The sequence below is a fragment of the Colletotrichum godetiae genome (genome assembly GCF_030913485.1).
Source record: "Colletotrichum godetiae strain CBS 193.32 chromosome Unknown BDP55scaffold_25, whole genome shotgun sequence".
NCBI classification, from domain to species: domain Eukaryota; kingdom Fungi; phylum Ascomycota; class Sordariomycetes; order Glomerellales; family Glomerellaceae; genus Colletotrichum; species Colletotrichum godetiae.
Genome location: NW_026851273.1, coordinates 468,605 through 480,081, shown reverse-complemented (window position 1 = coordinate 480,081; position 11,477 = coordinate 468,605). Strand labels below are relative to the sequence as shown.

At 53.8% G+C, this 11,477-nt stretch overlaps 3 protein-coding genes across 3 annotated transcripts; all 3 read left to right on the top strand.

Moving 5' to 3' along the window:
• Positions 1-1,176: 1,176 nt before the first annotated feature.
• On the top strand, positions 1,177-4,259 carry BDP55DRAFT_554021 (uncharacterized protein; the record flags this gene model as incomplete). Its single annotated transcript, XM_060569353.1, has 3 exons — positions 1,177-1,311; positions 1,458-4,053; positions 4,108-4,259. 3 exons carry the CDS (start codon positions 1,177-1,179, stop codon positions 4,257-4,259), a joined length of 2,883 nt encoding a protein of 960 aa, XP_060428598.1.
• Positions 4,260-5,401: 1,142 nt separating this feature from the next.
• Positions 5,402-6,088, top strand: BDP55DRAFT_729612 (organic hydroperoxide resistance protein; the record flags this gene model as incomplete). The annotated part of the gene is made up of 1 exon (XM_060579587.1): positions 5,402-6,088. One exon carries the CDS (start codon positions 5,402-5,404, stop codon positions 6,086-6,088), a length of 687 nt encoding a protein of 228 aa, XP_060428597.1.
• A 2,182-nt stretch (positions 6,089-8,270) lies between these two features.
• Positions 8,271-9,595, top strand: BDP55DRAFT_178745 (zeta toxin). Its single transcript, XM_060565803.1, has one exon. The coding sequence runs from the start codon at positions 8,456-8,458 to the stop codon at positions 9,449-9,451; it is 996 nt and encodes a 331-aa protein (XP_060428596.1). The 5' UTR covers positions 8,271-8,455; the 3' UTR covers positions 9,452-9,595.
• The last annotated feature ends 1,882 nt before the right edge of the window (positions 9,596-11,477 follow it).

Sequence of the window (11,477 nt, the reverse complement as noted above, 5' to 3'; positions counted from 1 at the left end):
TGTGCCTTTATCGCAATCAACAACTGGACCCTCCACCCTGCCTGCACCCACCTCCCTATCTAATCGGTCTTATCCACTCTGCGCCCCATCCACCCTTCGTCACTCACTCCCGTCCTGGGCAGTCCGGCTGGCTCCAGGTCTGTCACTCAACCCTCTCTCGGCGCGTCCCTTGACCTTCTTCTACATCGCCTGCCCATCCCCATCCCGACCGCCACTCCTTTCACTTTACTCTCTCCCCTTCGCCAACCTCGACTTCTTATCCTTCGACTATACTCTCTTTCCATCTCCTGCCCTTCCCCGTATTCACCACATTCACGACATTCCTCGACTTCTCAGCCCCCCGGTCGCCTCTCGGAAGCCCTTTGTGCGCATACCTTACCACCACCCATCTAACACCATCCATCGCATACCGTTTGTACCGCCGTTTGCTTCGCCCATAACCGCCTCTTTCACTCCATCAGGGTACTTCTCGAGTACACAACGTCACGTCCTTGGTAGCTCCGAGTCATTAGCTTGACCTTGGATTTTGCCTGACTCTTGTCCTGAAAAAGGTACCTTTTCCCCTCCGAACTTGCTTCAAACTCTCCGATATACTGCGAGAGAGCCTCAAACGGCCTGGTACCTTCTCCTTGGCTTGCTTCCTAACGCTCACCGTCCACCCGTATTAGTCACATCACTCTCGATACTTCCGGCGCCTCCCTCCTCCTCCCACTCCGATCACCGCCCGGTCACCACGACCCCCCGATAAATCCATCCTTGCCCTTCTCTGCCTTCTTCGACTTTCGCTTCGTTCCTGGTCGCTTCGTCGACACAATCCTGCACCCACCCACGGACGCTACGACGGTCCTTCCCTTCTGCATCAACCTGGTCCGCGTGCACCCCGACCTATCGGATACCTGCCTGTCGCTGCCTTCACAGTACCCTACCTTTCGAAGCATCGACACCAGGGTTCTGGCTGCTGCTCGCGGTTCTGCCTGTTCATCTGTTGCTTCTCTTCGGCGTGCCTTTCTTCCGCCAACTCTATCAAATAAAACCATCACAACGACCGTCTCTCCAACTTCGATCGTGTACATGACACCTCATCCGGCCGACGTCTTTCGAATAGCATAGGCCAAAGGCCTGAACCGAACGGTCCCCGAACTCGCATTCACACAAGCAGTACTGCAGGCGATCAATATGGCGGAACGGTTACCAACCTCGTCCTCTTCAGGACGCAGGCGACGCGAAGGCGACGCTTCTATCGGAGACTTTGTCATTGGAGGCGAAATCGGCAAAGGCAGCTTTGCCCAGGTGTACAGCGGTCACCACAAGGTTCGCGAGCTCCCCTCTGTCCGTCTTGTAGACCTGGAAGCCTGTTGCATGTACTACCAACTGTTGTTCCCCTCGATATGCTCCAGTGCTATGACTCAACTTGGCTTTGCATGTGTTGCTCCTAACGTGCTAATTCTCTGTCATAGAGCTCCAAGGCAACTGTGGCTATCAAATCAGTCGAAATGGGACGCCTGAATAACAAGCTCCGAGAGAACTTGTACGGAGAGATTCAGATCCTCAAGACTCTGCGACACCCGCACATCGTCGCCCTCCATGACTGCGTCGAATCAGCGACACACATCAACCTGGTGATGGAATACTGTGAGCTTGGTGACTTGTCATTGTTCATCAAAAAGAGGGACAAGCTGAGTACCAACCCTGCTACACACGAGATGGCGAGAAAGTACCCCGTTACACCTAATTCGGGTCTCCACGAGGTTGTCACACGCCACTTCCTCCAACAGCTCGGCAGCGCCCTGAAGTTCCTGCGAGAGAGAAACTATGTTCACCGCGATGTTAAGCCTCAGAACCTGCTGCTCCTGCCATCACCAAGGTTCAGGGAGGCACACTCCCGCCCTATCTTGACCGCCAGTCAGGATTCACTGATTCCCAACTCTGGTCTGGCTTCTCTTCCGATGCTGAAGCTCGCAGATTTCGGCTTTGCCCGTGTTCTCCCGTCAACGTCGCTCGCCGACACCCTCTGTGGATCTCCCCTCTACATGGCGCCAGAAATCCTTCGCTACGAGCGGTACGATGCGAAGGCCGATCTCTGGTCGGTAGGCACGGTTTTATACGAGATGATTACTGGTCGTCCACCATTCCGCGCCCGAAATCACGTAGAGCTTTTGCGTAAGATCGAAGCCGCTGAAGATCGGGTGAAGTACCCAAAGGAGCTTGTGGTCAGTAAAGAGCTGGTCAAGCTCATCGGCAAGCTTCTTACTCGCAATCCGGTCGAGCGCATGAGATTCGAAGACTTCTTCAACGATCCAATCTTGACAGAACCCATTCCAGGCACTGTTGAGGATGATGCACCCCCGAAACCTGAGGCAAAGGCCTCGCGCGATCTGCGATCTCTCGGCAGGTCCGATTCCACATCATCACTATCTCGCCGGCTCTCCCTTCGTCGGCAAACCGAGAACGAGCCTGTACGTGAGCAAGGCGAGTCAGCAAAATCGCCTCGTGAGAAGCCTCTCAGATCGCCAAAGTTGCCCAGTCCCATAGAAGGGCGAGCCCAGCAGGCTGTCGATGCTGCGCCACGTCCAGGACAGTCTACGGGACAAGAACCCGGGGAGGGACTTGGAATTCGTCGTCCATCTATGGCCCAACCCTCCACTTCTGCACCTGCCCGGCCTCACAGACTTTCGAATGCAGCTCTCAATCGGCCTTCTGCACGAGCCTCTGCCTCCCCACCGACGTCGTACTTGAACGATAATCCTGCAAGGAACAGACTTCGTCCAGTCACCGAGCGGAGCGTCACCGAACAGGAAAAGGCTGCACAAGATGTGGCGTTTGAGCGTGACTATGTTGTGGTCGAAAAGAAGCACGTTGAGGTGAACGCGTTTGCTGATGAAATGGCTGCTAACCCACGCCTCACGTCACTCTCACCCAAGACTGGTCAGATGATCCGCCGAGCCACGCAACAGGGACCGCCCACCTCGACAACCGGCGCCGGACGAGTCCAGCCATCCAGTGCAGTTCAAATCGCTTCAGGCAAGGGACGTCCCGGTCATGAGAGCCGCGATTCGTACGATGGGAAGAACTTTTCCGCCAGCCCGACGACTCAAGGCTTCATCGCCAAAGCCATCTCAGACGCCAGCGTGCGATTGTTCGGATTCAAGGTCCCGCAGCATGTGTTAGGCGGAAAGGGGGCGTCTCCTCCTCTATATAGTCCATTCCCTGCGTACCCTACCCCTTCGGGCCCCGTCGGCCTCATTGGCGATGGAAAGCAAAACGCACCGGCCGACGAGGATGCGCGTGCTGTCAAGCTGATCCAGGATTTCGCTCACCGGAGTGACTGTGTGTATGGGTTTGCGGAAGTAAAGTACAAGCAGCTTTTCCCCCTCGCCCCATCAATGGAGCACGGACTCGGCGGCACGCCGGCCGATCAAATCACTGGAGATGAGGATGGCCTCACCATCGATGCCGAGGTTTCCCTGTCTGAAGAGGCTTTGGTCCTGTACGTCAAGGCTCTGACGCTGCTAGCTAGAGCCATGGACGCTGCAAGCCTATGGTGGTCACAAAAGACGCGTGGCGATCCAACTTCTGCGGCAGAGGTTTCCAAAGAGGGCCTTGCACAGCGCATCAACTCTACCGTTCAATGGGTTCGGACTCGCTTCAACGAAGTCTTGGAAAAGACAGAGGTTGTCCGGATGAAACTCATCGCTGTTCAGCAGAAGCTTCCCGAGGATCATCCAAGCCACCCTAGCAACCACAGCGAAGTCTCAGCTTCGTCAGCTACTTCAAGCACTCCCGATGTCTATCTTACGCCAGGCATTAGTGCTGAGAAGTTGATGTACGACCGAGCCATCGAAATGAGCAGAACGGCAGCCATTGATGAAATTACCAACGAGAACCTTGAGGGTTGCGTTACGTACTATGTCACGGCCATTCGAATGCTGGAGGCTGTCCTGGACAACGACGAAGACGTAGTCAAGCGACGCTATTCAAGCTCAGGCAAAGAGTTGCCTCGCGAGGAGACCTCTAGCGATCTGGACAGCGAAGACCAGCAGGCCGTGAACCGGAGTAAGTAATGAGCAGCTATGTTCTAGTTTCCTCGCAATACTGACATTATGGCAGTGATTCAAATGATTACGTCACGTCTCTCGACTGTTCGTAAGAAGATGGCCATGATTGCAGAGGCATCGAGGTCGCAGCAGGCCGCGCAATTTCAAGGCCGCAGACGTAGCGGAGATGTGACGCCCCGCAGCGTGCCATCGCACGCCTCTTGACCTGCAGGGAATGGATGAAAAGAGCATCGCTCTTGTTTAACGGGAAAATAAAAAATAAAAAAACACCAAAACGAACAGCCTCGCGGCTACGGACTATTATTGCTTTATGCGATTTTGAGGAATCCTGGCCAACAACGGGAGGACCTGACACTTATGTTACAGCTGGTGTCACAGGCCGGAATACCTCGCAATACTTTTCATACATCGGCGTTGGGGGAACTGGAATTCGGCATTACTTGGGCTTCATACGGCTTTTGTCTTTCTCTCATACCTCATGTCATTGGCGTTGGGAATCTGAGGCTGCGAGCTCACTGGCGAGGCGGCCAAACAATCTTGTTGTTGCTGAAGTCCGCATGAGTGCAAGGAAGGGCAATCACAGGACCTTGAACCGGCATTGCAGCTTGGCTTTCACTGAGTTCTTCTCACTAGGTTAGGACGTCCATCGGAGGATGGCAATGGGCGAACATGGTCGTCCGTTGAACACGAAGGATGATGGATACCTTTTGAAGTACTGCTGGCGGAGACAATCTGGTCTTTGCTTTATAGTCATCAATATTGAGAAAATTTGCCTGCCATCCAGAAGTCTTGAAGTCGGCAGTAGTGCCTTGCAAGAGAGTCGCACCGTCTGATCTACTTCAGACTGAAGTAGTAATAATAATGGGTAATGTTGAAGAACCTAACATTGACCTGGCCCATCCCGGCGACGCAATAAAGGCTAGGTAGGTTACCCTCTCCCCCTCGGTGGAGTTAGACAACAGAGAGTCTGCATGCTTGGCTTTAACGGAAACAGGCATGGTACTAGACAGAAAGCGTTCACATTTGTCGCCAGTAGTTCTCGACTGGAATGCCCCAGATGAGTCAGCTTCAGGACTTTGTGGTCCAAGGGGGTCCTTGAGGTGCTCGACCGTCGAATACGTCACCGTGACCGGTACATTTTCAAGACGATCCAGAGCTAAGCTCCAAAACGCGAAGCTATAAGGTCGACACGGGAGCTTCGCAGAGCTCCTGGGCTTACCATGCTCAACTCCAATCACAGCACTCAATTCAACTCATTTCTGTGTCTTTTCTTCTGTCCTACCAAAAGTTTGTCTCTTGTCTCTGTAAGAATTAGAGCATTGCTCCTGAAGCAAAAAAAAGCAAAGATGTCGGCCTCAATCCGCTCCCTCAGACTCGCGCAGCGAGCTCCGCGAATGCTCTCGCGCGCAACCCGCACCTCCATGCCGTCCCACCAACAAACCCGCCACCTCAACACCGAAACCGCGCCCGTTCTCTACTCAGCCCATGCCAAAGTCGTCGGCGCCCGAACGGGCCACGTCGAGGGCGACGACCTGCGCGTGGATCTGACCATGGCGAAAGCCCTCGGCGGACCGGGGGATAAGGGAAAGACGAACCCGGAGGAGCTGTTTGCCGCGGGGTATGGCGCGTGTTTCCAGAGCGCGATGAACGCGTCGGCGGCGAGTTTAGGGGTGACGATGCCGCGGAAGCCCGAGGATAGCGTTGTGGAGGCGACTGTGCATTTGGTGGGGGATATGAAGAAGCTTGATATGGGACTGAGGGTTGATCTGAAGGTTAGGGTGAAGGGGTTGAGTGAGGAGGATGTGAAGAGGGTTGTGGGGAGGGCGGAGGAGGTTTGTCCTTATTCGAGGGCGACGAGGGGGAATGTTGCTACGAGGGTTGAGGTTGTTGGGTTTGAGGAGGGGGAGGGAGGTGGTGAGAAGGGGGGGAAGAAGAGTGGTGGGGAGAAGAGTGAGGCGAAGAGCGGCGAGAAGAAGGGCGGTTCGGATAAGATGTCTGGTGTCGAGCCTAAGGGGCATAGCGATTACCAGTGAGGATGAGGTTAGTCGTATGTATAATACTTGCATCGTCGCAACATCAACAAGCTCGCCATGGAGATTGATAGCGGCATTATTGCAGTCTAGAATCCATATTGCTATCATATGGCCATGTGCTGCTGTGTACTTGTTTGGCTCTTGATGGTCTTTTGATGTGGTCCTTATGGTAAGTATTTGCAGTAAAGACGTAACTATTTATTTTGTTCGAACACCTTCAAAGTCAAGGATCTCAGCTCAACCACCAGCTCCCGTCTTGCCTCTATACTCACCTTACACAGGGAACTCATTACAACCACACAAGTGTATCAACTTCACCCCCCCCACATCTTACCTTGACCTACCTAATCCTCTACCTATACCTACCACTTTCCCACCATTCTTCTGGCTCTTCTGGCTCTTCTGACCCATCCGTCGTGAAGACGATGCGATCTTCTTGCAGACGTCATCATTAGTGTCTTCATGGCCGTCAGCTAGAGTCTGAGATTGAAAGTGGGGTGGCTCCTGCTGTCGTCGAATCTGGGCATCGTCATCGTCATTCAGCTCAGTCTGACCACTTACCTGGCGCCCCTCCATCAGCTCAATTTCAACTCAAAGACTGTCGAGAAGGTCGTGGTCCTGCCCAGGCTAGTTGAAGTTGTCGATACAGGCTGAATTCGAAGAGCGTGCTAACAGGGAATGGTTCGGCGGTGTGCTGCTCGAGCCTGGTGTGATCGATTACATATCACCTCAGAAAAAGCATAAACATAAGCTGGGTTGATGGCTTGCGTGATTCATGATCCATCACGTCCAGAAAACAGTCGAAGAGAGTGGCCCTTTCTTTGCCAAGGTTTGAATGAGCCCAAAATGCGTTGTTCCTCAACCAGAGCGCAACAAAGCTCAGTGCCGGGGTGTTGCATCTTTGTTGATACTCTCAGAGAGAGGATGTAATCATGACACACAGTCTTTGTCAAAAAAGAGAAAAAAATATGATATGTTTGTATGGTGCGATGTTCCAGACCGCCTCAAAAGTTCCCAACGAGCAAGGTTCAACATTTTGTGCAAGGTACCTAACCTTCTATCCCCATTCGTCAGACAAGAACCCCATGCACACAGTATAAGGTAGAAAATAATAGTATCCCTCTTATAGGGCTTAGCATCGTTCGAGGACTACCTTAGTACTCATCCGTAACTTTAAGTTAAGTTAACCTTGATGGCATCACGCATCACGCAGTCCGTCAAGTTGTCATTGAGAATCTAAAATCAATAAAATACGAATGGGGGGAGGGGGGGCGATCCCGCCCCGCGATGCGGCGGCGCGGGTGACCCGAAATGGCAAGCGAGATCCGATCATGATTCATCCGATGACGGATGACGGATCTTCTGCAGGGGCCCGGCGCTGCGCCGGGGCAGTGCCCGGGGCGGCAAACCGCCCGGGGGGTGGTAAAGTAAATACTCTCTGTACCAGAACCTCGGGTCGGGCGCCAACGTAATGCAACTCAGTGCCGGCATAATCGGGGGAACAAACTAGCCATTTCTGACAAATCGCCATGGGAAGCAGAAGAATGCGACTCTATCAAACCGACGTCTGTATCTGGTATGCCGTCATGTTGCGTTCGTTCTTGGGCCGCTGGACTTTCTCTCAACCTTACCGGACACTACCTACCTACTATACCTTAGCACCAAGCAATGTGCTAGGTGCCCAAGCCAACCAAGACCTCCCAGGGGGGGAATGTGAAGTCAAAGTTCTCAACCCACGAGTCCACAGCGTTTGCCGCTCGTCGGCTCGGCATTGTGAGCCGTGATTGGATCAACGAAGGGGTTCATTGGTGTGTGGAGTACCGAGTAACCGCGGGGGGGAGAAGGGAAACAGGAAATCCGAGAGCACTCAAGCACTCCATCCATCACACTGCTCGGGGGGCCGGGGGCAAAGGGAGGCGATAGGTTCATGTCGAGGAAAACCACCTACCACTTCCAGGCCCCCTTGACTCGCTCAGCTCCCCCTTCGCTCTCCGCCAAGGCACAGGCGAATTAGACTTTGATGAGATAGGCAGGGCAAAGGGCAGGTCAAGCCGCAAAGACACGCGGACTCTGGCTTGCTTGTTTTCCCTTCCGGTTTCCCCGGGTATGCCGGATTTGCAGAAGAACAACTTGTGCGCCTGGGTTCCGCGTTTGACTCCGCCTCTGCATGTTAAACTTGGAGTCACCTGTTTTTTTTTTTTTTTTTTCACTTCTCCTCACCTCCCCTTTCAAAAAGTATACCCAAACTCAGGGGGAGGTTTCTTAAATTCCACTAGATAAGGCAGACTCAGTATCGGAAAAAAACTCCTTGAGGATCAAGTAATTACGATTTCAGCCCACTTCAAACGATCCACACAAAAAGAAACAATGCCACCACCGCCAGATCTATCCCGCTACGTCCTCCCGGACGCAGAGGCTCGGGAGATCTTCACCACCAAGATCCTCCCCGCCGACCTCCCGCCGACCCTCACCCCGCATCCCCGCCGGTCCCGGCCCCTCGCCGTACTGATAGTCGGCCAGACCGGCGCCGGCAAAACCCGCTTGGCGCCCGTCATCCTCGACGCCATGACCCGCATCCACCCGCCCGCCCACCTCATCGCCGACCTCTACAAAGCCCACCACCCTTCCTACCGCACTCTCATCGAGTCCGACGCCTCCCAGGCGCAGCAAGGAGGCCCGGCCCTCGCGAGCCCGGCCACGGGCACCGACGCCCGCAGGTGGCTGGCCATGGCCGTCGCCGAGGCCGTGGACCGCAGGCTCGACGTGCTCCTCGAGAGCGCGTGCCGCCACCCGGACGATTTCCGTGCGCTGGCGCGCATGTTTGGGGAAGGGGGTTATCGCGTCGAGGTCGTCGTCATGGCGGTGCCGGCGGCGCTTAGCAGGTTGGGTATCCTGCACCGGTTTCACGAGAGGTTGCCCGAGGCCGGGCCGAGCGGGGGTCTGCCGATTCGACTTACGCCGGTCAAGATCCACGATGATTCGTACGGGGGGCTGATGAGCGTGGCGGAGTGGATTGACGAGGTGGATTTCGTTGACCGGGTTGTGGTTGTGCGGAGGGGGGATTTGGTTGCGTTTGCTGATGACAAGAAGACGACGACGACGGGCGGCGGCAGCAGGTTGCAGGGCAGAGTGGCTGAGGCGGTGGAGAGGGAGCGGAGGCGGCCGCTTACGAAAGACGAGAGGGCTGTTGTGGTGAGGGATCTGGAGAAATTGACGGCGCGAGATGCGCGGGTGGCGGAGCAGGTTATGGGACTGCTTGAGCCGTTGTTGGTGGACGAGGATAAGACGTATCCAGAGCTCAGGCCGTTGGCGTTTCCTCCTGGGGGGCCGCGGGAAGCCATGCTTACTTTGGGCGAGGCGTGATGGGGCGAGATTTTCTGCGACGGAGTGTCATGGAATCAGTTTCTGCATGAGGCGAAGCTCTAGATGGATCGAGATTACATGAGGACAGCATCTGGGCAAGGGCAAGGGCACGATAGAGGCATTTGCTGGTAACGGTTGGAACGCGGTAGGATGGTTATTTTGAGAAGACACGTCATGTTCTTGGATTCAACATATCTGCTTCTTGTTTTCTCCCTTTGTCCTCATTGCTAGGTGATCAGGGCGACAGACTCAGACGGCAACGAGAGTGTAGGACGAGTTCTTTGAAATATGCCTTTCGCGAGAATGCAAGGAATGTTGACACCACACGCCAATTGGCCGAGAAGGAAGCTCAGCTTTTACTTATTTGTATGTGCTTCTCCGGGGCTGTGTTGGTCGTCGACGTTGCGTTGGAGCCTCGACCTTCCCCCTTCTTCTTGTGGATATGATTGCGTCTGCCGCTGACAATGGGATAACTGCAATTTGGTGTTTGTAAACCGACATCAGAGGGCCTCTTTGGAACCCTTTAACTTTGATTGTTCCAGGCTTTGGATGTCGTCGACGTTAGTTACCGGCCGCTGCGCAGTTCAAGGTTTGCAAAGTCCACGTCTGAGCGACCATGGTTTTTGATGATTGTTAAGGACAAACTATCCTTGATGTAGCCTTTGCAAAGATCCAGCATGGTTACGTCGTTCTGAGCGTTAATCACAACTCAATCGGCTTTAGCGATTGTATTCCCGTACCTTAGCTATCGGTAGTGTGCAAGGTAAAGAAAGGTAAGTATACTTGGAAAAATGGGTTCGCTAGTGAAATTTCCCCAGATTTCAATACTGAGAACTGATGCAGACGTCCTTAGAACATGTCATTGGTAGCTGTGTTGGCATTATAGTTTCTTGCTGGGGATGATCTTCAGGCAGATATTTACGTTGCTCAAAGCACAAATGCCGTATTTACTCTGGTCAAGGTTGGTAAAGGTAGATCGAATGATCGACAGACTAGAGCAGCGCCTTTCAAAACGCTGTATAGCAGTCCACAAGGTACGAATTTAGAGATCGTGTGTCAGGTCAAGCTATTTAGTAACATTCAGAAGCTGGAATTCTAACGAAACCGAACTAATCCTTGGTTTTCAACTTGTCTCGAAGCCCAGATCGTTTATGGGCAGATGTCGCCTCAATTGCTATCAAGACATTTCGTTCCGGAACAAGCCCCATTTCGGAGTTGAGTGGACCCCGAAAGCCCCGGCCGGCACGTAGGTCAATGCCGGCATTGAGCCGGTGCGGGGCCAGATGAGAGCTGAAGTTGAGCGGAGCAGAGGACCTGGAGGCTGGAGTGAGCTCAGAGCAAACCTTGGAAGGTTTTGGACCAGTGAGGTCACGTCAATTGGAGGTACCTTGCGTGTCTGCCGTGCCCTTGCCGTTCCAACACTTTGGTGAGGGACGAGAAGCTGTACGCAGTAAGTGGGAGTGTGGGGTCTGTGTGGATTATGTAATGCATTAGTAGGGTTGGCTGCCCTACGGAGCTCAACCACTAAAACTTCCCCCTCCAGGCGCGTGACAGTTGGAGATGGAACTTTCATCACCAACATCTCTCACCAAGAAAGAGTAAGTACAGTGCCCCTCCCCTACCCGCCATGCCCATCGCGATGTCGTCAGCGCCAATCCTACAATGGATTGGAGAGCTCCCGGCAAGCAGTTGGCAGGGTGGCTAACTGCGCGCGATGCGAATCAATCACTAACATGCCGCAGCTTCGTCATTCAAGATGAGAGCTAAATGGAGAAAGAAGCGCGTGCGTCGCCTCAAGCGTAAGAGAAGAAAGATGAGGGCTCGCTCGTAAGTTTTAACAACAGATGATAATCTTGCGCGAATCGTGGTCTGACAGTTTGATAGCAAATAAACAACTCGCCCCCCCTCCCCTCGACCTGACCATCTTTTGAGATGACGGCAAACAACAACTCACGCGACTCGCCAAAACGGATATGCAACAGCCAGCATTCGTCATCATCGACTCAGTCTGTCTCGGCTCGCACGA

Excerpts from the sequence above, each read along its gene's own strand:
- BDP55DRAFT_178745 (XM_060565803.1), top strand. The coding sequence starts at position 8,456 with ATGCCACCACCGCCAGATCTATCCCGCTACGTCCTCCCGGACGCAGAG.